Source organism: Pararge aegeria, chromosome 3, assembly GCF_905163445.1.
Source record: "Pararge aegeria chromosome 3, ilParAegt1.1, whole genome shotgun sequence".
In the NCBI taxonomy this organism is placed as follows: domain Eukaryota; kingdom Metazoa; phylum Arthropoda; class Insecta; order Lepidoptera; family Nymphalidae; genus Pararge; species Pararge aegeria.
Genome location: NC_053182.1, coordinates 17,109,992 through 17,133,193, shown reverse-complemented (window position 1 = coordinate 17,133,193; position 23,202 = coordinate 17,109,992). Strand labels below are relative to the sequence as shown.

Below are 23,202 nucleotides of genomic sequence, written 5' to 3'. Positions count from 1 at the left end.
TCGGGCTCTTTGTTTCGCTCCCCTCGGCTATGACAGGTGAAGTTTTGCAAGTTCACTGACCTTTTCCCCGGTGAGCATCCGCGAGAGATGTCCGGGCAAGATGCGTTGAATAGTGGATCGAGACGCGATCCGTGCTTTACAGAATTAAGTTTCCGCACTTTCCAAGTTACGTCATTGCGTATAGAAAAAGATTAATCGCGAGGTTGACGACCGAGTTCGAAGACCGCTCCTTAAATCGTATAGCGATCATCGCTTCGGCATCCGCGTGGATCATTGATCCTTTATGATCTCATCTTGACCGAACGAGAAGTAAGCGTTCAAGATTAGAAATTGCGCGGTTATTACTCGTACTATCTTGCTTTATTGGATAGAGGGAACACTCGTCAGCGCGAAGTTAATTTGCTCGGGTGAACGGTACACGAGAAAGTACCGCTGTTTGGTGTACCACATCCACTGAGCCGGCAGCATTCCTCGCTGTAAGGCCTTATCAAAAATTCCCCTATCTGATAAATCTCTGCGTTGCAAAGGGCATTGTCCAGGATTACACTATTTATTTATCGAGCGCGATCAAATCGTATTCGATCCACGTCCACGATTCACACAACCGTACTGTGTTTGAAATTCTTGAGGCCTATGAACTTTCGTGTTTTGAAGCAAACATTCCCAGTATAAGCTACTAGCCTTCTACTACGTATTAATAAAAAATGTTGATGTGTTATTGGCGTGCGTAGTTTTTGTGCCTTGCCGGAGCATGATTGATATAAAATATGATTGACATTGGAGTCAAATTCATTAATCAAATATTTATTAAAAACGCAATGTGCGTTCATGTATAGCGAATAATCAATAAGGTTATAGGCATCAGATTAATTTATAATTCCGACATACATTTTTAGTAGTAGTAAAGCTTTATGTGACAGAGCTCGTCCGGAGAATTACTACCATCATGTTTATTTCTGTTGTACCTACAGCATTTTTGTACGTTTGCAGGACGTGTTTCTTGCCCTGTGAATTGTTGCTCTGATTATAGGCGATGGTTTTGCACCAACCATCACGTGTGCCATCTCCTTGGTCTATCAATACCATAAATATAACCTTATAGGTATAACCTTAGTACTCAAAAAGTCAAAGTTATACCGAATATTTTGTAAAGTTAAGCTAAGAAGTGTAAGTTTGGGACAGGCCCCATAAAATGTTCAATTGACCCCATATGATTGATAAGTCGGCGTAAACATAGTATTTTACGGAAAACCAATAAAGGAACCCGTTCTTCGAGGCCCCGTGTTTCCGCGTTTCAGTTGTGGATAACGGTACAAACTGGCTCTTGATTCGCGGTATTTCCACATTGTTTTGATTCGCGATAACACATTTACGAGTATTTACAAGCTGCGATGCGTATTTGTTCCCTTGAGCCAAGGCTTCCAGGCTCACTTGGGATCTTTACAGTTTCAAAATTCGTTAATTGGGTGGTTCTTTAAAATTTAATTCGTTAAAAATATCATTATTAAGTACCATCTGTCGTCAATTTGACGATTGCTAATAAAAATGTAAATGTAACGCGAAACAGATTAGTACGTACTATCATATAGGGTTGTTAGAAATGTTATGTTTCAGAAAACGGTATTAAACTAAAAACTAGGAAATTGTGATTAAATAACAATTTTTGATTATTAAAAGTTTGACAACCCTACACATAGTGATTTTTGGTTTGTTTACATAAATACTACATCGAGTTTGGCTATAGCGCTCCTCCGATACCATATAACTCATAATTCACTGGAGACGGGCATATGCTACAGCGCGCAAAATGGTAGTCGCTTGTAATAGGCAAAATAGTTGTTAGTTAGTTCGATAAGGTTTTTGCGTGCCTTATCGCTCAGCGTCAAGTGGCTTCATTGGGGTCGTAGGTACGTAGTTCCTGTACCTATTATTAAACCCTTTCATAAACAAGCGCGCGATTATAATTTTGACGTTAATGCATAGGGAGTTCGTACATGCGGTATTACGAGGTAAATAGCTATTGAGTACTTTATTTTTACATGTCAAAGCATTTTTATGAAAAGAAATAACTTGATTTTTATGTGAAGGCAGGTGATGTACATTGTGGCTTAGAAAGCTTTACTTATTCAGAGAAGAGTACCTTACCTATGTAAGATAAATTGAGATTTTACATTTTTCGGACCATCGCGTCGCGTAGAATGCAATTAATAACTTCATAATGCCTAACAATAACAACAATACAGGTATGGATAACCTATCTTACTTTCCAGCTTTGTAAATTAAGCTTTTAAACATATGCAATATATTTATTAGACATTGCTTTTTTGGTAGCAATACGTACGTTTTTCCGAGTGTCTTTGTTTCCTGAATTTTCCTTCTTTTACGTAGGTATAATTCACGAAACAAAGACACTCGGAAAGGATAAGAATTGTTATCTAAGAAAGTTCTCAAATTGTCGGTACATTTTTTTATCGTACAAAAACATTTCACTTGTTATCATGATGTACCTGTAATACCTATTCGCACGGCCGCTTGATAACTTGATAATAATATTATAGAACACCTTGCATATTTTATTTTTGCATTATCATGTTATGTTTGAGAGCTATATGATTATGCTTATCTTGAATTCACTGCTTTCCTAGTACTATCTTAAGGTAAAAATACACTTATCTCTCTCTCTCTCCTTTAAAAAATATGGGGTATGTAGGGTATTCCTCTTAATTTGTGTTCGAAGTTATTAGGTCATTTATAAAAGACAGAACCCTTTTAGAAAAGATAGGGTACTTTTCTTGAGGCACACTAAACTTCCCTTGTAGATCTTGAACTATAACTCTTTAAATCATCATTTGATCTTGTTTTCAACTCTATAAAAGTATTACAGTAATACAGTAATACTTTTATACCTAGAGTTAAAGTATTACAGTAATACTTTTATACCTAGAGTTGAAAACAAGACTTTATTCTAATGTGTTCTTTAACTTGTTTTTATACAAGCTCTGATCAGTATTTTTTTTTACGTTAGACAATAAAACCGATGCTTATAATTGCATACTCTGTTGCGCCCGCAATAGCAGATGCCAGGTTGTTTTGTAGAAACATGAGTTAGAGCACTATCGCAAACTGAATCGAAACTCGTCTTACCTAGGCTTACCAGATATATAAGTACTTTTTCCGGGACATTCCTACTGAACTTCTTGCCGGGGCACATCGTGACTTATTCAATTTATTATGTATGTAATCATGTTGAAATATTTTCAGTTAGACGGTTCAAATATAGCCTGGACATCAGCCATTTTCTCCTCGAGGAAAGGACAACGGGGATAAACTTCTCCTTTTCCCAGTTGCCGTGCTCGTGGCCCAGTAAATTTTGTCCCTGTCAGAGGATGAAATCGGGGAATAACATTACTGTCTCTTACTATGCTAGCTTGGTGTTCTGAAAGTCTGAAATCGTATGTCATTATGACATTATCCTGTAATTCTCCAAAACTTGGTATCAGTATCCAGTAATGGCCTCAAGTCATTCTACCGTAAAGACTATAAATAATTTAATTTATGCGTCCACGTACTGGCCCAGCGTTGCCAATAATATTACCATATCAATACTGACCATATTGAAAATCTGAGGGTGCCGAGAGACGTTGCAACAGGTTGCACAACCAAGAACTCCGAGTCTTGTAACTTTGACAGCCAGCTGAAAATAGGATTTTATTGATCGTGTCTAATTTGGATACAGTTAAAATGCCGCAGCGTACCACTGCTTTATGGATTTTAGCTAATAAATATTCATTATCTAAACATCTAAGTTTCTGTGCCTGTGATTTTGAAAATACACTCATTCGTATGTAAATAATAAAATGACAACTTTTAAGCGCCCTTTTTATTTTATGACAATACACGATTGTAAATACCGTAAGTTTGAATGCCAACAATAAAGACGTGTTCATGTAATTTTCGCTTTGCAGTCCTATAGTCGGGATTAACTGGGTTGTGTAACTTTGGCAAACATTGTCCACCTTCCATCATTACAAAATATTTGGTTATCGTATCACGTTTTGTGGGTACCTACCTACCAAACAAATAAACAAGTGGTGAATTTTACTAGTGATAAGATACCAGTGAAATGGTGATAGCGATAACTGGGCGGGTAATAGAAATTTTGGTATGTACCTAAATATCAAATAGTAAAAAGAAATATTTCTATATGATACAGGAATAGGAAATTTTAACACATAAGGGGGAATCAATTATCACATATACTCACTTTTTGCTCATGCGGAGTAGAGGGGAGTGGGGTATTACCCCACGGGAAAAAAAAAGAGCGGAGACGTGTTAAGCGAAGCAGATACGAGCAATAATAGGTTATTCAGTCACTTAATGTTAACCATCTATATTCTACCATTTCATTGGTCTTTATCAGTATCTCTCTCAGTCAGTCAGTCTCCGCTTCGTAAATCATAATTTTCTTACACACTCACACACGCACACCTGCACGCTGACGTAGATTTTTTTTCGAGGGATTTCCACACTCTCCTCGGTATTTTGCCTGCGTTATCTTATAAGGGACGGCCACTCCGGCACCCTAGGATTAGGACTTACTTGGCCAACTACCCTGTTTATTGTAAACCTTTATGTTAAAATCTTTGATACGATGATTCTATATCTGCAATACTCCGTTCGAAAATATTTGCTATAATTTTTAGCTACATAATTACTGATAAGTAGATAGACAACGTCGTCTTGTTAAGTCATATGTTCCAAAAGAAATGATCCAATATGAACGATCTATTAAACATGTAACAGTGTTACAAACCGACAGACATTAAACCTATTTGTCGTCCCACGCGTTTCTGCAACCACGAGGCGAATGTATTTCGTAAGGCGAAATCGCAACATCGCTTATTTTGCGTTCTCGAAACGCCTGCGTCATCCATCCCAAAGCTTGCTGTATTTACATCTGAGTTAACTGACATTGTCTTTCGATATGCTGTGTATTGAAATGCATTGACTTGATAAATTACACGAGATTGTGTACTTTACCGCGTGCATTTCAAACGAAACTTTTGACCCTTTATGTCTTTATTGCGATTACGACGTTGCTCCACGTAATTTCTTAATAAGTAAAACAGAGATTCATCATTTCATTTGATCATTTTATATTGTAGAGTAAATGCTACTTAAAGATTAGATCATACCATGTTCTTAATGTATTAAATGCTTAGCCTATCGCGATGCTGTGAAAAAAAACCTGCGCTTTGTTTACGTTTTATCTAGCAACATCTTTAAACTCATCCACAAGGCCTGTCAAGCTCATAAACTTGACTTTGGCTGGAGTTACTTAAACTTAAATCATTTGGTTCATCAATAAATCTGTAGGCAGCCAGTATGCTAGTAATTTAATACAGCTATACCAGACAATCATAACCAGTCGGCAGTCGCATACCTATAGGAGACAAGCGCTCGATTGTTTCGTCTTGTGCAAAGCGTTATGAAATAGAGCGCAAGCAAGGAGCAACGTTTAATGCGGCTTGAGGCACACGCGGGCCGTTTTGTAAATCTACAGAGGTTACAAAATATACAAGGATTACTCAAAGACGTGACGCGGTGTACCTTGGCCTGTCCCCCGCATATTAATCATCTGCAACCGAACGTATATTGTATCACTCATTATTTTGCCATACTTTTTTTCTTCGGTGACGCTAATTCTGTAACACAATAGTACCTACCAAAATGAAGTCAAGACTGTTGAAACAATGAAGTGCCCTGCCATCCTTTACGCAATGTGTTCTGCGGCTAAGCCTTTAGATCAATCAGTTTTCAGGCTTTCAGATTCACTGATAGCTTAGTTTGCCATTGACGTTATGTTGACAGACTGCAATTGCTATTGAAGTCAATTGTCCTCTTATAAATGTATAAATGTAATCGATTTCGATATGTCTACTGATTTTCCCAGTGATGGCAGCTTCGACGACGCCACGTCGCCGACAGTGTTGTAAATAATAAAAGTGGTCTCTAAAACCATTCAAGATTGACCTTTCCAATAATGTATATGAGTTTAGAAAGTTAAACCAGTTATAATAATTTAAATGGTTCACAGTGTTTACGTTTGCTAAAATAATTTCATATAGATAAAATTATTTTAGCAAACGTTCGTGTACAAATACAAATAGTTCCTGCGGACTATTGAACGGATCTCTTGCACAACAATTATTACAATTCTAACTGTTTGAATTACGTTTAAATCAATGCTTTCCATTATAAACTGACGTTTCAGCACAATTTAATTCATTTGTTGTTCGTTGGATTTAATTATTAGGTCCATAGAAAATAGTTGGAGTTCTTTCCGTTTGCCTAGAACTCAATGCACGCCACTGGCTGGGAGGAATCTAAGGAATTGTTGAAACCGCAACCACGCTTGTTATATCGTAACTACGCAAGCTCTTGCGTCGGAATCCGCAAGAGTAGCTTATATTAATGATCAACTATATCTAATTCTGTTGCTCGCAATAATCTTTGCATAACGCTACGAGTTCAGTATTTTTGTAAGCTCGCTATGTGAAATATTGCCTGGCGAAATTATTTCGTGCGTTATTTCATAGCTGGTCGCACTTAAATGCACAGCTATAAGCGTTCATAGTACACGTAAGCAATTCAAATATATGTGCACGCTTTCATCTTCATCCTCTCTAATTAAAACAAATACTTATTTCTCACGTGTAGACAGTGATTTGATATAAATGCATACTCTTATAAAATACAGTAGTTTCATGTTTTACGGAATCGAAGTTAAATAATCGTGCAGAAATATTTTAACGCGCAGGCATAACCTAAACAAACGAGGAAGCTTGTACATTCCGCAATTTATATTTGACAGAATCACAGTAAAATAATCGAGCGTAATAAATATTACCATTTTATCCTCAATAGTTTCTTCCTCGGTTTTTCTCAATAGTATTCTGAACCGGTGGCAGAGGTACATACCGAATGTATTGACTGTTCAAATGTACCTGAAAGTAGTCTTGACTCAAACATCGAACGAACAGAGGCCAGCGTTTTCCATGTTACAAAGAGTTGCAATAAAATCTTGCGGAAATATTTCGCTGCGCTGGCCTGCCCTAAACAGCAAACGAGGAAGGCCGACACACATCTCAGCGTTTCCGATTTAAAAGAATGAGACGGAAGCGACTGCAGAGCTGAACAATTGTCCATTCCGGCTGCGTACGGCCGCGGCGGAAACTGCGCAGGCGCTTGCGGATGTGGATTTACTCTTTTATTTATCGCCCGATCTAGACCGCATCTGTCGAACGACAAATACATACTTTACCAGCTGCCTTTTATGGTATTCTCGTGACTGCGACTGGCGACCTCAGCACACAGGAGCGCAGTGCACCTGTCGCCAGGTGGCCCATATACGATTCCTAAAGCGTAGGTGGTTATGAGATATTAATATCTGGGTAGGATTATAATGTACACCATTTTTACACATACAGAATAACGTAGCTACATTTTAATATAGTAAAATACCATTACTTAATCAATTCAACTTGATATAGCATAAGAAGACGACTGCAGCTCTATTGTAAAGCATTTTAAATAACATGTCGAATCTGTGAATCCGTTTAAGCTACACAGAAAATTCGTTTAGTCTAAAATGAATAAATGCTTTCAAAGATTCGTCTTGCGTATTTTAGTGACGCGCACGTAATTAATGCTTTAGTAATAAGAGCCCTAATAACTATAATGTTCAATCAAGGATAACCCCCCAAAAGTAGCGCGTACTAGGTATCAAATTACCGATTTGATTCTGTTACTGTTTAAAAATAAGGAGTCTCACCATAACCCCACGGATATCAAATCACCAGCCGAAGAGTTAATTATAAGAGTATTTCGTAGTTGCTAGTTGCGTGTCTATCGACGTGAAAGTTATCTGAGAATCATCAGATCACACGACTAATACACTTTTTACGCGCACTAAGCAATACGGGTATGTTATATGCATGTTTACCCATCCATGTGGGAGCACCGTCAGCTTTTTACGCGCGTTTCACAACACTTAGAAAAGTTGATTATAACGTAACAACTGCTTATGAAAGAGAATGAACTGGTGTAGTGGCAAACTGCGCAATTTCTTCGCGTAACATCCCGCACGACATCTATATACAGTATACGAGATACATACGACTTGTCGCCAGGCATGGATGGTTACACTTCGTTTTCTTTGAGCGCATCGTCTTTATGACCCTTAAATACTTTTTACTAGTAGTATAAGAGTCATTTTGCTAACTAGTGTTCTGTATCTATATCTATAACCTTTACATAACTAGCACCATTAAATAATGTGATTTTGCAAAAGAGTTAGCGAAAGCGAATATGTGCGAAATATATTCTTAATTGGTGCTGGTTTTATTTGGGTTGTTCTTAAAACTTTAAGGTATAAGACGTGTTGCCAGGCAAATGGTGCTTTATACGTGTCTTCTTTTGACAAAGTCAATGAAATGACTCTTGAAATTATTCCTTTTAGCTTTTGTCAAAATCAGGCGTTCCTGTAGCTAGCTATATTACCTTAAAAGTTAATAGTTTTTTTAGTGGACTACTAATTTTAATATAACGGTCTACTAACGAATCTAACTGCAAATTAATTTGATGTCAACCTCATTTATGTTAGATAATGAAATTATGTTTGTAGTTTATGCCCATGGGGCGCGGAACTCTGAAACTAGATGTACTTTTTTGCGTGACCCAAAAGTTCTGTCGACCTCACATACCTTTTTCTGGGTCAGAGAAAGTATTTCGAAACGGATAGCAGTAGACCCGAGACCGTTGTTACGAGTATATCGGGAAGAAGTCAATGAACGGAAGAAATTTACGAGTGGTGACATGGGACAGCCATAATCGCCGCTTGCATAATTTCGTACCTATTACTCAATTTCAATTCATAGTGATCGGCCGCGTGTACTTTAAACGCGACACTGGCTTCTGAAAGAAGGACAAACAAAAAACTTCATCGCAATTAGTCTTGCAAAATATAAGGATGGTACTTAAATAAAACTTATGTAATATATTTAGAAGAGTTTCCTCCTTTAAATACTTTTTACTTAATGATGTCAGAAAATGCAATGCTTTTATTTTATACCCTTACATTTTCCGGAATAACCTGCAATCTACGGCTTTTGAACTATCGCACAAAATCATGTTAATCCGTTAATCTGTTACTGCGTGAAAAAAGGATAAACCGACCAGCGCACTTTCGCAAATATAAGTAGGGAAGTAGGGATGGTGCAAACTCCTCTGAGAGTTAACTTTGCCCGTGGGAATGAGTATGCTTTCTAATTAGTTCCCTCACTGTCTTGAGTTTACGTGCGCTTTCTACGGCGCTCGCTCGGTCACACAGAGCGGCCGAAGCGCGATTGCAAAACGCAGAGGTCGCGCTTTCTTCGTTCGCGACGCCGGAGAAATTGTTGCGACACCGCAGCGTACACCGACCCCGCGCTAGAAAGTCGACCGCTCACCGGAATTAACACTCGCGGCCACGTAACGGTGTAATTGCAACAATTCGAGATCAATGGGAGCTCGAAAATTCTTTTCGCGGACGTCACATTCCGGGCGCTTTCTTTAGTTGCGCAATTTTCGCGTAATAGAGCTTCGGGGGTCGTCGAACGGTGTCGTAAACGCGTGCGTAGCGAGATGACTTCGAGCAATTGACCAATTACGTTGCCGTCATTTGCGCAAGCTCTGGAGTGGCGCCCGTTCCGCACTCCCGTTGCAACACGGGACTATTTCGGCAGCGCCTTGGACGCCCGCCCGGGCTTGCAACACGCCATATCGCAACGCCTCATAATCCATTGTGAATTGTGACATACGTCTGTCCCGTAAGCGGACGCCACCCGCCTGCCAAATATGGCTCGCGTTGCAGTACCCTAGTACGCGCGATCTTGCCTAGATGCCCGAAAAATAAATCCAGGGAGCTTGCGCAGATACAGTTTTAAGTAATTTAATACAAGTCTTGCAGAGCTACAGCTTCAAGATTCGCATCGTGAAATGACAAATAAAGTCCTACAATGAGCATTAAGCTTATTATGCTAAACTCCGCGAAAAGCACAATAATTTATACAACGTACGGTGTGTGTTATATCTTCTACAATCTTTATACTCTACACAGAAACAGATATTCCGCAATGTACTCTCCAATATTTACTATTGGTGTCTTTAGTGTCAAGTTCTGTACAACTTATTTAATGTAATTATAAATCACGCTGACATCGTGGATTCTGATTCGAGTGACAAAACACTATAGAGTACCTACTGCTGATTTTTATTTCAGAAATATCGCGCTAAGAACGCTTGCTATAGAAGTGTGGATGTATTTCAGTTTTTAAACAACATGAATTAGATCAATTTATGCTTTCGATACGGTGTTCGATACTCGTCACCGAATATAGATTGCGAGTTTGCAAATGTTATACTAAAGGTTCAGAAGTCCACTCGATCTCCTTACCGCGATAAATGTCACCAGCGACGCTCGCCGGCCGGGCCATTGCCGCCGCATTCGATTTTAAAACTAAAACAATTTTGCAACCGATGTTCACATTAGCGTTTTCGCAAGCAGCCCAGCGCTCGGTTTCAAAACTTACGCCTTGCGTTATCGCGGCTCCGATAAAGCGAGCCATGCCGCAGCCTGTGCGGTTTTGAGACCTAAATTCTGACGTTGATATAGTACGAGCGAATGCAGTTATCGGGAAACCTTGTTCGCCTGCGTATGGGAATTGCAGCATTTCATAAGATTTTGACATCGCTTCACATTTTATGCCTTGTCATCGCTGCTACTTGTATGAGTCTCATTGATGAACCACTTGTTCCTATATGTTCAAATAACTCAATAGATATAGTGTATTAACTACAATAACCACTTGAATACCATGCATAAGCAGATTCTGCTTTCTAAACACATGTTGATACTCGTGTAGTTGATGTGACCTGCCTGCCAATACATACGTTGGAATAGAGGTTTAGATAAAACAGAAAATCTCATTACGGTTCACAATCGATGAAGTCTGTTATCACATCGCAACGGCGGGCGCGTGTGATTACACAATGCGAGAGTGTAATTGGGCAGGGCAGCGCGGGATGGTTTCCCAACTTATCCCGGCTTCTCCGCGGCCGTGTGGCAACGCGCTTGCGACATATGCTTCCTACATGCGGGTTACGAAAACCTATGACTAACTGGCGTCGCGGGGCACGGAACAATCTGTAGCGGACGATTTATGAATTGCTGACGGAGCGAATACCAAGTGAGAGCTAGAATTCGAAACACACTGAGATTATTTCAAGTAGGCTCTAAAAGCACTTTTGAAACGTCAAGCCTGCCTGATTGTAGTGATTCTACCACCGATTGAGAAGGCAACTACCTTTTCCAACATTTACAATTTGCGTAAACATACGTGACAGTGAAAAGAAGTGTACATTTTCGCTCAGTGAAGTTACTCTATTCATTTACAGTTCGCTCAATTTTACTTAGCCGAGGTGAAGTTGGCTTTCCGACGTATTTGTGCAGCCACTCTTGACACACTACACTCCGGCCACCTTATATAGAGGCACTTCACTTTTATAACTACATTTTCCTTCATTGTAATGTTGTTAGCGGGTTGGTACGGGTTATAACATCTTAGATAAAATTGAGTAGAGATTTGAATGAGTAGTGATTGAAAGATATGTTTATTCGGCGAAATGAAGTAGTTCATTTCCTTTTCCATCCGTTCGCGAACTGATCATGACTTGTTTAGTGTGTCGTCGCCGGTCGCTCAAAGCGTTAGTCGTCGTTGCGCAATGCTCATACCGATATAAAGTCGAGCAGGAAGTGCATGCATGTGTTGTGCTGCATCTGTGTCGGCTGCCATTGTTTGTTACGAAACTGTCAGGGTTGAGTTGAGCAATGGCGACTGTTGCGAAACTGCGCCGGCGCATCCCGCTAATTGTGGGCGATCTCCCACACCATCGCGTATTAACATATCAATAACGCGGTTATACAACACGTTTACATTCCTACTTACAAGCAATTGTATTTGCGTACAATTACCTCATCAGTGATAGCGATGGATTATTTTTTTGCGCAAAGGTTCAGCCTTGCTATTCAGTGCAGAATGCAGCCAGCATTCTTGGCATCATTCCTTGCGGCCATGACTTGCGCATAAATTAATTATAGATAAGTTCATTATGTTTTGATATTTAAATTAAGAACGCTTATTTAGCACACAGAATAAATAATATTTGAAATCCAAAGAGGAAATAGCGCGAATTTCTTGGGCCCTTGCTTAAAGATGACCGAGTATATATTTTTAGTACGCCTTCTTGTCAATGTACATTTACCCATGCATGGATCCTCTCAAAATGTTTAAGCTGGATTTCCTTTGTCGTGTTAAATCATGTAGTATTTAATTGCATAACAACGAAAAGTTAGAGGTGCGTGCGAACGCAGTCCCTCAGAGGGAGACCGAGGTCATAACCACTAAGCCATCAGCGCACCGCGTATATACAATCCAATAAAATTTTATTGTAAAATTTTTACTTTAACCCAAATAAATATCAATGTTGTTAGCAAATCTGTGATATTGAGCAAATATTATTAGCCAGGTGAACGGTCACCTCCACCGAAACAAAAGCGAGCCAGTCGGCACACGTCACGTAGATACAACCACTAGTATCTTGTACACATTAAATGCAATAAACGCTTATTAGTTAATATCATTTCAACAGAGACGTGACTCAATGACCTGGTAAAGTGTGTTTGTGAGTATAAAGCTATCGCGATACTCATTTACTAAAATGTAACTTTTGTACTTTTACCGTTTTGTACGTGATGACGTCAATTAAATAGCTGTGTTATTTTAATTGTGTTCCATAACACTAAAATAATTAAACTGAAGATTTCGATGGTTTTTTTTACTAAACTCTCTTATCTCTGAAGTCAAGTTTCAATCTATTTTTTGGATTAGTTTCTTCGATCATTAAATTTGAAAGCAGAATTAGAAGTGTACTTACGCGGTATTTAACATGTCAAACGAAAGACAAATATAAAAAAAAAATATTAGTCACACAAAAGCAGAAGATCATATTATAACTGGCAATGAGATTTTTTTTTTTTCATACATTTGTTGAAAGTGTACTTACGCGTATCAACAATGTTAGTTACGTGGTACAAATATGTTATTGACCTCGGCCGCGTGTTTAAGTAAGGCGGTAAGGCTCGGCAGGTCGATTGAAGCGTGCATAGCAGCGTGCGAAGCTTTACCTTTACTAAAACATTTCGTGGAACCTTTTTCAAGTATCAAAACCCTGTAACATCAGAGAAAAATGGAACTTAGCTTAGTAGTTTTAAAGTTCACAGCCGCTTAATTTGAAAGTTATCTCGACGTTTGTTAAATAAAAATCAGTTGTACCGAATTCGCGACTCTAAAACTATTTGTATTAGGTTCCTTTATTCTTTGGTAGTACGGCGTTTCGATACTCGAAAATGTTTGTTAGTGCAATATTTAGTCGAGAATTCGTTTTCGCATATCAAACTCTAAACGGTCAAAGTAAAATAATTTCACTTGTTTTAAAATCGCAAAACCTGTATTTACATCTTGATTTTTTTTTGTAGGCAAATCTGAGCTTTAATGTAACAAGGATACGGTCCACTTTACTCCTATGTTCAAGTATATCCATACTCGAAAACGATTGCGATCGAGCATATCTTGTACTAAGCCCACTGTCCTTTCGCGGTCCGCGTCCGCAACCGAGAATCCTTCGAGGCCACGGCGTACCCGCCCGCGCCGCACTGTTCGGAAATCCGGCCAACCTTCCGACCGCCTTACGACACTCCGTAACTTATTTACACGTTGCGAAATACGAATCGATTGCAACTGCAGACATCGCACTTTAGCCTTGCTATAAGGGATTTAATTAGGATCATTGCGCAGTCGCCTAAAACGGACACGAGGACTCCAGCACCGCTCACTAGAAAAAGGGCGCCGTGACGTCACGTCAAAATATTTCTACAACCCGCTTAATAAGACACCAGAACACTGGCCTGTCTCCGGTCCGGTCTCCTTAAAGCGAAGTTTCCTTAAAACCTGCATTTGAAGGGAAAGCTATTAAAATACGTTGTACTTTATAAAGTTTTTCTTATAACCCGCATTTGAAGAGTGTGCTGTACCTATGTGTTTTATCACTTCGCTGCACAATAGACACGAAAACATGACCTCCGGTCTTCGCTACGGTCTCAACGAAGTTTTCTTACAACACGCCTTTGAAGAATTTAGAATTAAGGGTACCAATGTATAGCATCCCATCATCGTCGACAGCAACGCCAACGGTTGATTCCCTAGAAAAAGGGCGTAGACACATAACAGAAAATTTTACCACCCGCATTCAAAGAAGATGACATTTATTTGGGATCATTGCGCAAATGGGCACGTGGACTCTCGACTTCGCCCATTAGAAGTTTGTAGTGACGTCACACCGAAGCTTTCCCACAATCGAACCCTTTACGTAAGATGAATAACAAACACGTGCATTGCACCGATACGCATCATTACACAATCGTAGAATTTGAACCTTATTTCTTGTTGCTTAAGAGCACAGCGCAATCCGTGCACGAACATAAAACTATGAAATAGGGATTGCGTTCAGATATAGAGGTGTATATGCGTATACTTAGTTCGGGTATGAGCAATTTTCATTGGCGCGCTCAGTGAGAGTTTTTTACCTCTAGACATCGCATTGCCGCGCAAAAAACACTCTGATTTTTGCTTTATTTCAACTTTATTGCAAAACAATTTTTGTATTAAAATAAAAAAAAAGACAACCCTAAATAGAATAATTATTACCTATATTTCATTGATAATTTGTGTATGACCAAAATTATCAATATGTGTAATTTTTTGAATACAAATTTTATAATATAACTCTAGGGACTATTGCCTAAAAATAAAAATTATTATTATTATAATTTCACGCAAAAACTAAAAATTCTACTCTAATCTGAATTCAAAGCACTAGTTGCACTAACGACCGTGATGATTAAGTATTAAAAAGTAATAAAGTATGGTAAGCAGTAAGACTGTAAATGATGATAGGTCATAAGATAGACTCCGCTATTTGTTACCACAAGTATACTTTAACGCCTCTAGAAGTAGTAACATCTTCCTGGGTACCCGCGTATCTCTTTAACGCGATAAACAGATAAGCGACATAGTTAACGAGGGTAACCTTTACTTTGAACAGCGCTCAATATTGTCACGAATCACGATCGATTCATAAACGGGTATGTTAATAAACCACTATCTCTACATTGCACTTCAAGTTATCGCCGCGCTGTTATCAATCAAATCTTACGCTAATTTTCTACTACTGTAAAGATGAAAAACATATATGGGAAAACAGCTTCGTACGAGAAGAAAAAAAACTTTAATATTGTAATATATGTCACATACATCAGCCAAATGACAATTTGTTGCTACCGGTTGCTGTACATGTTAATCGCAAGCCAAATAGTTAAATCTGACCACGCTTCGTGTGACAGCCGGTTTCCAAAAACAGATATCAGCGAGGCCGTGAGCCTTGTCTTATATATTTACCTGCAAACCGTGATGTACCTTCAGATTGAACTACTCAATTTGTAGAAGAGTTTTTTGTGACAGCTCGTCCGGGGAACTGCTACTGTGTTCCGGACTGAAGGGCGTGGTTGCCGGTGTAATTACAGGCACATGAGGCTCAACCAGTGGCGTGCACTTCATACATGCACAAAAGCACTGCATACCCTAAAATTGAAATATAGCCCGTATAAGAGGAGGATTTTTATCATTTTATGCAATTTTCCTGCTGTATGCATACCCTGGTAAGAAACCCAGTGCACGCCACTGGGTTCAACACCTACGCCTCAGGTTTATGGACACTGGGCGACACACTGCAGGAAGTTTACGTTGCATGCCCTGCGAAGTTTTTGAGAGCTTGAAAACTAGCGTGCGTCGGGTCCGAACCTGACTGTATCGTTTACCTTCAAGATATCAGTCAAGCGGTCACTCGTTTACAAATAAAGCAAAAAGTCTTCGTTTTTTTTTTCTTGAAATAGAGGACCCTTCTCAAGTCGTTCGCCTCACCGTTTTCCTGCAGGCTATTATTAGGTTACCTGAAACATCGCGTGTACCAACTCGGGGCTGCCGTGCCTTGCGCACCTGCCTTGCCTACCTAGCATTTGCATTTTTAACGCGCTTTATATTATGTACGCTTGAATATCAAAACCTTCGGATCAAAAATGAATCGAATGCCAATCCTATATCAAAGTCAAATATTTCTTTATTCAAAAAGGCCAATAGATGGAAATTATGCGTAAATTACTTAAAAATTGTAGTGAGATTATGTCGATAACTGCATCCGTAAACTTAAAGCTAAAACTACGATTAAAAATTTAAGAATACAAATTTAAAAAATTTAAGAAAAAGTGGCCATTGAGCAATGTATTTTATTCAATTAATGAATTTCTGCAATTTAAGCACAACTAGATTGTTTATATATAATTGACCAAATTTTGTATGTTGGGGTTGCCCGACCGGATATGTTGCGACTTTTTATTTTGTTAAGAACATTTGACCACATATTCATACAAATAAATACATTTCATTCAATTTAAAACACAATATCGTTCAAATGGAATTAAAACTAAAGCTACTTGTTTCATAGACAAAGCTGCTCTTTCTATGTACTCGCCATCGGTTTTCGAATATAAACTCGTTCTAGGTGTAACGTTTCCAAGTGTGCATTTAATGCATTTCGAAACGATGCGGCGGCTGTGAAATACGAGGTCGCGGTGCGCCCAAAGCCCGTGATGTGATGAAACGAAACCTATTGCGTCATCGGGCAGCTTTATGGTTCGCCATGTAATTATTTACATGACATTACAGTTGCATACGAGAGCTCCCGAACGAGGAAACTATTTCGCAGCCCTAAGAGCCTTTTTGCACACTGCGTACTTTCTACGCGACGACAACGTGCGTTTAAGCCATAACAATAGGGAGTGAATCAGGGAGCGAATCCTGGTCAGATTAAGATATCTAAGTTCTGATCTGGTAAGAGAATTCAGCAGCGGCTAGTAACCCAAAGAACGTAGCGCCAAAGTAGTCAACGTTAATTACAATGCCTCTTAGAAATTAATAATTAGGGTAATGAATTAAATGAATTCGAAAGGGTTATATTCTTAAGAGTTTGCGCTGTTTAACCCTTCAGAGTTTCCGCTGTTGAACCTTGCACTAAAACTAACACCTTAATTATTAGCACGGGTACTTTCATAACTACCTCTAACACCATCACATCAACCCTTCACCGGTAAGAGCAAAGGTTCAGAAGGGATCCCGCAATCAGAAGGGTTGAAGCAAGTGCTATTTTGATTACTTAAAATAAAATATGAATCCTGTACATACCACTAGTCCGCAGTAGAATATGTGATATCCTAAATACAGTTATAACTAGTTAGGAGTCAGATACTCACCCACACCAGGGCCAAATTATGACTTTTTACCTAAATATATTCAAATATTTGTGGGTTGGGGTGGGTGGTTTTTGATACATATATATAAATAAAATAAATACTTAAAACGCACTAAACTTAAAAAAGTTAGGCGTGCTGGGATTCGAACTCGGCGACCCGAAATTAAAGCCGAAGTCATAATTACTGAGCTATCGCAGCTTCTACCTCTATACGCTTTACTAATTAGCCGAACGCGGGAATCGTTAATAGCGATCGGTCAAAGCTTCGCGCACAAAGGGATCCATTACGGGCGGGCTCGTCCAGCCGTATAGATATTATAGTGCTATCACTAGGCACATTCGCGATTTATTTGGGTCACCGGTCAATGCACGTCAAATGCAGTTGACCTAACAATATAACGGGTTAAACGAACCTTCGATTGTGCTGTGCAAATAGTTCGTCCGCTTAAATAAGTTTACAGAAAATTTGCGGAAATAAAAAACAACACTATTAAATAAGCGATACGAAGCGAGCTAATTTGAGAAAAAAACAACATTTAAAGCCTTTACTACTTTAGGTCTTAAATAATTTCTTTTTTTAAAACAAACAGATATATTTTATATATCACTTACATCACTAGTGACCTAAAGAAGGTTCGATATACGAACTCGAGAAAAACGCTCGTATATTTAAGCGTAAAGAGGTTTTCTTTACATTTTTATTACCTTTATTTTTACACTACATTTTAAGAACATCAAAAGAAAAGTAGAAGGATACAAAAGGTGGCCTTATAGCTTAGTAGCGATCTCTGACAGGGAACTTTAGGATTAGGAAAAGTAAAAAGAAAACAAAATTGTGGGGCGTATTATATATTAAAAACATACAAACGAATAACTACGTTCTAATACATAATTGTAATATCTAGCCAATATTATGCAAAAAAATCAATGTATAAGATACCAAGAGGGATTTTTAAGCCCATCTTGGCTCAATACCTAGTTCAGCTAAAATCGAAATGCATTATTATCTTGTTTTTTATGTAACGCAGTCAATTTAATTATTTAGATTTCTTTTTTTTTTACAATCGCATATTGGAATCCTTATTTTTTATGTACCCCTGCTCTTTAAACTCCACCAGCCCAATCCAGCCATGTTGCCAGCGTTTGTAAATTTGTTTCTCTTTCTTTTTGCAGGACGACTTTAAAACTAGAGTCTCTGGAAGACGCCGTAGTGTTAGATGACCCCGAGGAAGATCTCCTTCAAGACAAAAGGGGGTGCCCAGCGTACGTGTCGCCCGAAATCCTGAGGGCTCATCGGACGTACTCCGGCAGAGCAGCTGACATGTGGTCGCTAGGAGTTATACTGTACACCATGCTCGTTGGAAGGTATGTACTTCAACTTGGAACACTTCAAAATACTAAAGTTTTATTGATAGACTAATTCGTTACACATTATCCAAGGAGGGATACCAAATTTCATAACAATTTATTGAATAACCAATGTATGTATAGTATTTATAAGCCATTGAAATTTCATTAGGTAATTTAATGCTAAACACTTTAGATTTCTGTAGACTTACTATCATCGCTTGCAGCAGTATTATTTTAATATTGTTAACGCACTTGTTTCAGAACTATAACCCATAATTTAAGGGACGTTAGCGAATGTAATCTAAAACTGAGATTTTACAATAATGCTGCTTTTAGCGACGGTAAGGGATGTAGGGTATAATATACAAATCATATGCAATTTCTGTTAATTTTTCTGGTGGAAGGGGTTTGGCCGTGGCTAGTTACCATCCTACCCACAAAGCCGTGCCGCTAAGTGAATAAGTGTTCCGGTATGATGTCGCGTAGGAACCGATTAGGGGTATGACTACCATACTCCCTAAAAGATTAGCCCGCTACCATCTTAGACTGCATCATTACTTACCACCAGGTGAGATTGCAGTCAAAACTTGTAGTAGAATAAAAGAAGAAAATACGCAAGATGGAGAGCAGCTTTAATATTTTGAAAATTACCCATTTAGCTGACCACCGGTGCCCCATATTAGAATAAACGCCTCCGAATACCAATCGCTCGATTATCTTGCAAACTCATTAAAACATTTAGGTTAGTCGCAATTAAATGCGCATAAATAAACCGTGGGCGTCTTCACCTGCTAGGCGTGGGACTTACCGTTTTTAGAGATCGCACTGGAAGGGTCGCCGCGACCGTTGGCGACAACAGGGATGATCACCTGTCGGCCGTTACGGACCAACGGCTCGCAATTATATCACCCACATGTATACGAGTCAAATCTTCGGCACCTGCCGGCTGCCTCGGTCATGTGGCGAAGACGTTCGTACCCCGCCCCCGCCGCGCCTGCTCCCCTCGCACGCACCTGCCGTTCGCGATCCTTTGTTTTCTACCTTTTTTCGAGCCCGTGCACCCGTAATTTAAATTCGAAACTCGGGATTTCGCCGCAATCGACGGCATCACCTGTCGCCGGAAGGGTTCCATCGGGCTTACCTGGGGTTTTTGTTTCGCATCTGCCTTTCTCGAACGACAATCGGATCGCAGCCATTAATTCTGACTTTGCTTTAAAAAAACCTCACCAATTTGTGGAGCTCCAGCCTAATGTCGGTAATAATGAGCTCACGTTATCTCCGAAAGGCGATAAGAATTCGAGCCAGTTCTAAATCAATCCGGTGTTACAAATGGCCATTTAACTAATAGTTTTGGGCATTTGTGAAGATAATTTACTGCTTCGCAGGAATTGTGGTTCTAGCTACGGGTTACTTCGATCGTCCTTCGGGCAGAGCATATTTAAGCGTGTCTAGGAGCACGTTGAGCTGTCAGTCCTAGTTATTTTTAGTCAGTCTCTACATTATAAAATAAGCCGTCCTTATCAATGGGCCACATGTTTAAAATGCGAAGATAATTATATGATCGTTATCAATCCATTACCGGTCCAATACATAGTACGGATCTCGTCTTAGAATAAGAAGGGTTTAGGCCGTAGTCTACCACCCTGGCCAAGTGCGGACGCCTTCGAGAACATTCTGGAGAACTTTTAGGCATGCTGGTTTTCGCATGATGTCATATCACTGTTTTTTTTTTCGTTTGATAAATATATGCCGTGCTAAATACTAATTTTATATTCCTCTTGTTGCAGGTATCCGTTCAACGATTCCGAGCATGCGTCGCTTTTCGCGAAAATATCTCGCGGATACTTCGTGGTGCCCGAATGTTTGTCGTCGCGAGGAAAATGTCTCATACGATCTCTACTGCGGCGGGAAGCCTGCGAACGGTTAAGCGCCCGCGATGTTCTGCGCCACCCCTGGCTAGCACGGGACCCTCGGAACGAACTGCCCCCAAGAGCTGCAGCTTCTCTCGACCGCCTCGTACCCGACGTGCCGATGGACGATGACTACGTCTAGCCCAACTTTTCATACACAGCCGGTGCTGGCATCGGTGTACTATGTTCCAATCTCGCATCATCGCGCAATAGCATAAGCTAGGGTTGCCATTTGTTAGCGTTTTGCCAAGCTTCTTCAAGCCAGAACATTGGATGTGTTTAAAGTTAGAACGTTATTTTTTCTGGAATTGAACAAGCTTTGTGCTACTGGGAAATCAGGGTTCGTCTGTCGAGACACCTAGAAATATGAGCTTCAAAATAATGTAAATAAAGTACTAAGAACTGCGTCAAATGGTAGCCCTTTAGGGCCCGGTGAGTCCACCGAGAGCCTTTAACTTTTCGGTTAAAGTATATTCTGGCCTAATTTCATGCAAGCTTGCGGTTGCTCACTGAAACGTCGGCTCGAATACCACGCTCCGTCAACGATTAAAATTCAGAAAGTAGTATCCCAAGCCAAATAAAGGTCTCCGTAGAGATTTTAATTTAGTGATTATAGGCCGGGAGAGGGCGGCGGGCCCGCTTCCCCCCGGCCGCTTAATTTATGAAATACATAGAAGCGAACGCTACCACAATACGAATCGCATAATCCGGCAAACGCAAGACAAACGCGCTATTAAATGGAGGTTTAGTTTTATGCGGCTTTTATTGGCGCTACGTGTCGGCTTTTACGAGCTGTGGTATAGTTGTAACGTTCGTAATGACTAATGACAGAATAAGTGAGACTGATAACGCGTTCTTGTGATCTAACTATGAATGTTAAACGATCCATCTTGTTTTGTGTAAACCAAACTGCTCCCGGCTGTCAGCCAGTGTACCAATTGTCGGTATGGTCCACGAGGGAGCTTCGTACTGTTATACCTAAAATGGATTTCAATATTTTTATTCAGTTCAGATAGGAAATAAATTTTTGTAGAAAATCGTCTAGCATCCAACGAGATGTGATAACGAACTGTAATGAAACTCTACGAGCGTTAAAGATTTGTTAACATTCTATATCTCATATCGTGGGCTTGCCTAAAATCTACAGAGCGTAAGTCATAGCTCCAATCTATTTCTAATGGTTAAGGTTTAACCACAAGTTAAACAATGTAATCTTAACTAAAAATGTATAACAGTGCGAAGCGTTCTACTACTGCGTTAATTCCTGTTACATGATTCATATCAATTTCACATCAATATAGATGGGTATATTGCATTGGAAGTTGTTGCTATAATATAGTATTAGGGGAAAAATACATAAGTGTATATTTTGTATTTATATTTAAAAGAAAATATTATGTCGTGTAATTGTGATCTCCACCGATGTTATTTAGCGATTATATTGATTTGATCTGAGAAGTGTTGAACGATTTGTTGATAATATTTTATAATGAAATTAATTTATTAAGACTATATAATGACATTAAATATTTACGTACAAACTAAATAAAGATAACCTATCAGAGCAGTTTATATTTTCATTAAAATATATTTGAAGTTGAAATATTGTTCTGCTATATAAAAAGTTGCCAATATTTAGTTTGTATGGGCATTGTGTAGAGTTATTAAAAAATATGTCAGTTTAAAATGTATGAGTAAATCGTCCGCCAGCTCTCAGTGTATTGCCATTACGTTGTTACGCAGAAGCATAAGCCCTTTTGTTTCACAGCGATCAGTTGCTTCCATCATAGAGTTATTATATTTTATTTGATTTTTGGTTATGTGGATCATTATGTTTTCGGACATATTCGGTTATTTTGTTAATCATCTATTATATTATATCAATCAAAAAGTTTTTTTTTATATATATCATTCTCATCACCACCACGTACCGAATAAAATCGTAGTTTGGTTTAGTGCCATTTATTTAATTTAAACTAATTAATTTATTCGTTGTTTTAATTGACGGTGTGATGGCAACACTTCTTCCTATTAATTAATTATTTTTACCATTTGGTACTTGGTGTTGATTATAAATCGATTAGAGAAAAATCAGCTCTTTTGTTTTTCAATTAAATCGTATCGTTCCAAAAAAGAAATCGATAATGTTACCATGATTATCAAAATTGTTATTTTTTTTATTTCAGCCGTGTTACATTGTCTTATTTGGTTTCCTGTTAGTTCTTTCATGTTTTGAAAGTGTGTTGAAGTCAAGTCTTTCGTTGAAAGCATACTGTACAATAGTAGTTTACTGTAAAATATACTATTATAATACTTTAATTTATACAAACTGTAAATAGAGCTTAAGATATGAGTAAGGTTATCAAAAAAAGGAAGAATGATAGAGGGAATAAATAATTTAGAAAATTAAATTTTACTTTTA

General features: G+C 38.8%; 1 protein-coding gene across 1 annotated transcript in view; it reads left to right on the top strand.

The window, feature by feature from the left end:
* Positions 1-23,202, top strand: part of LOC120635964 (tribbles homolog 2-like) — a 63,998-nt gene extending 40,796 nt beyond the window's left edge. Inside the window, exons 4-5 of the mRNA XM_039907179.1 lie at positions 18,694-18,885; positions 20,658-23,202. Coding sequence (XP_039763113.1) covers positions 18,694-18,885; positions 20,658-20,922 — 457 coding nt within the window. The 3' untranslated portion in view covers positions 20,923-23,202. The remainder of the gene's footprint in view (positions 1-18,693; positions 18,886-20,657) is intronic.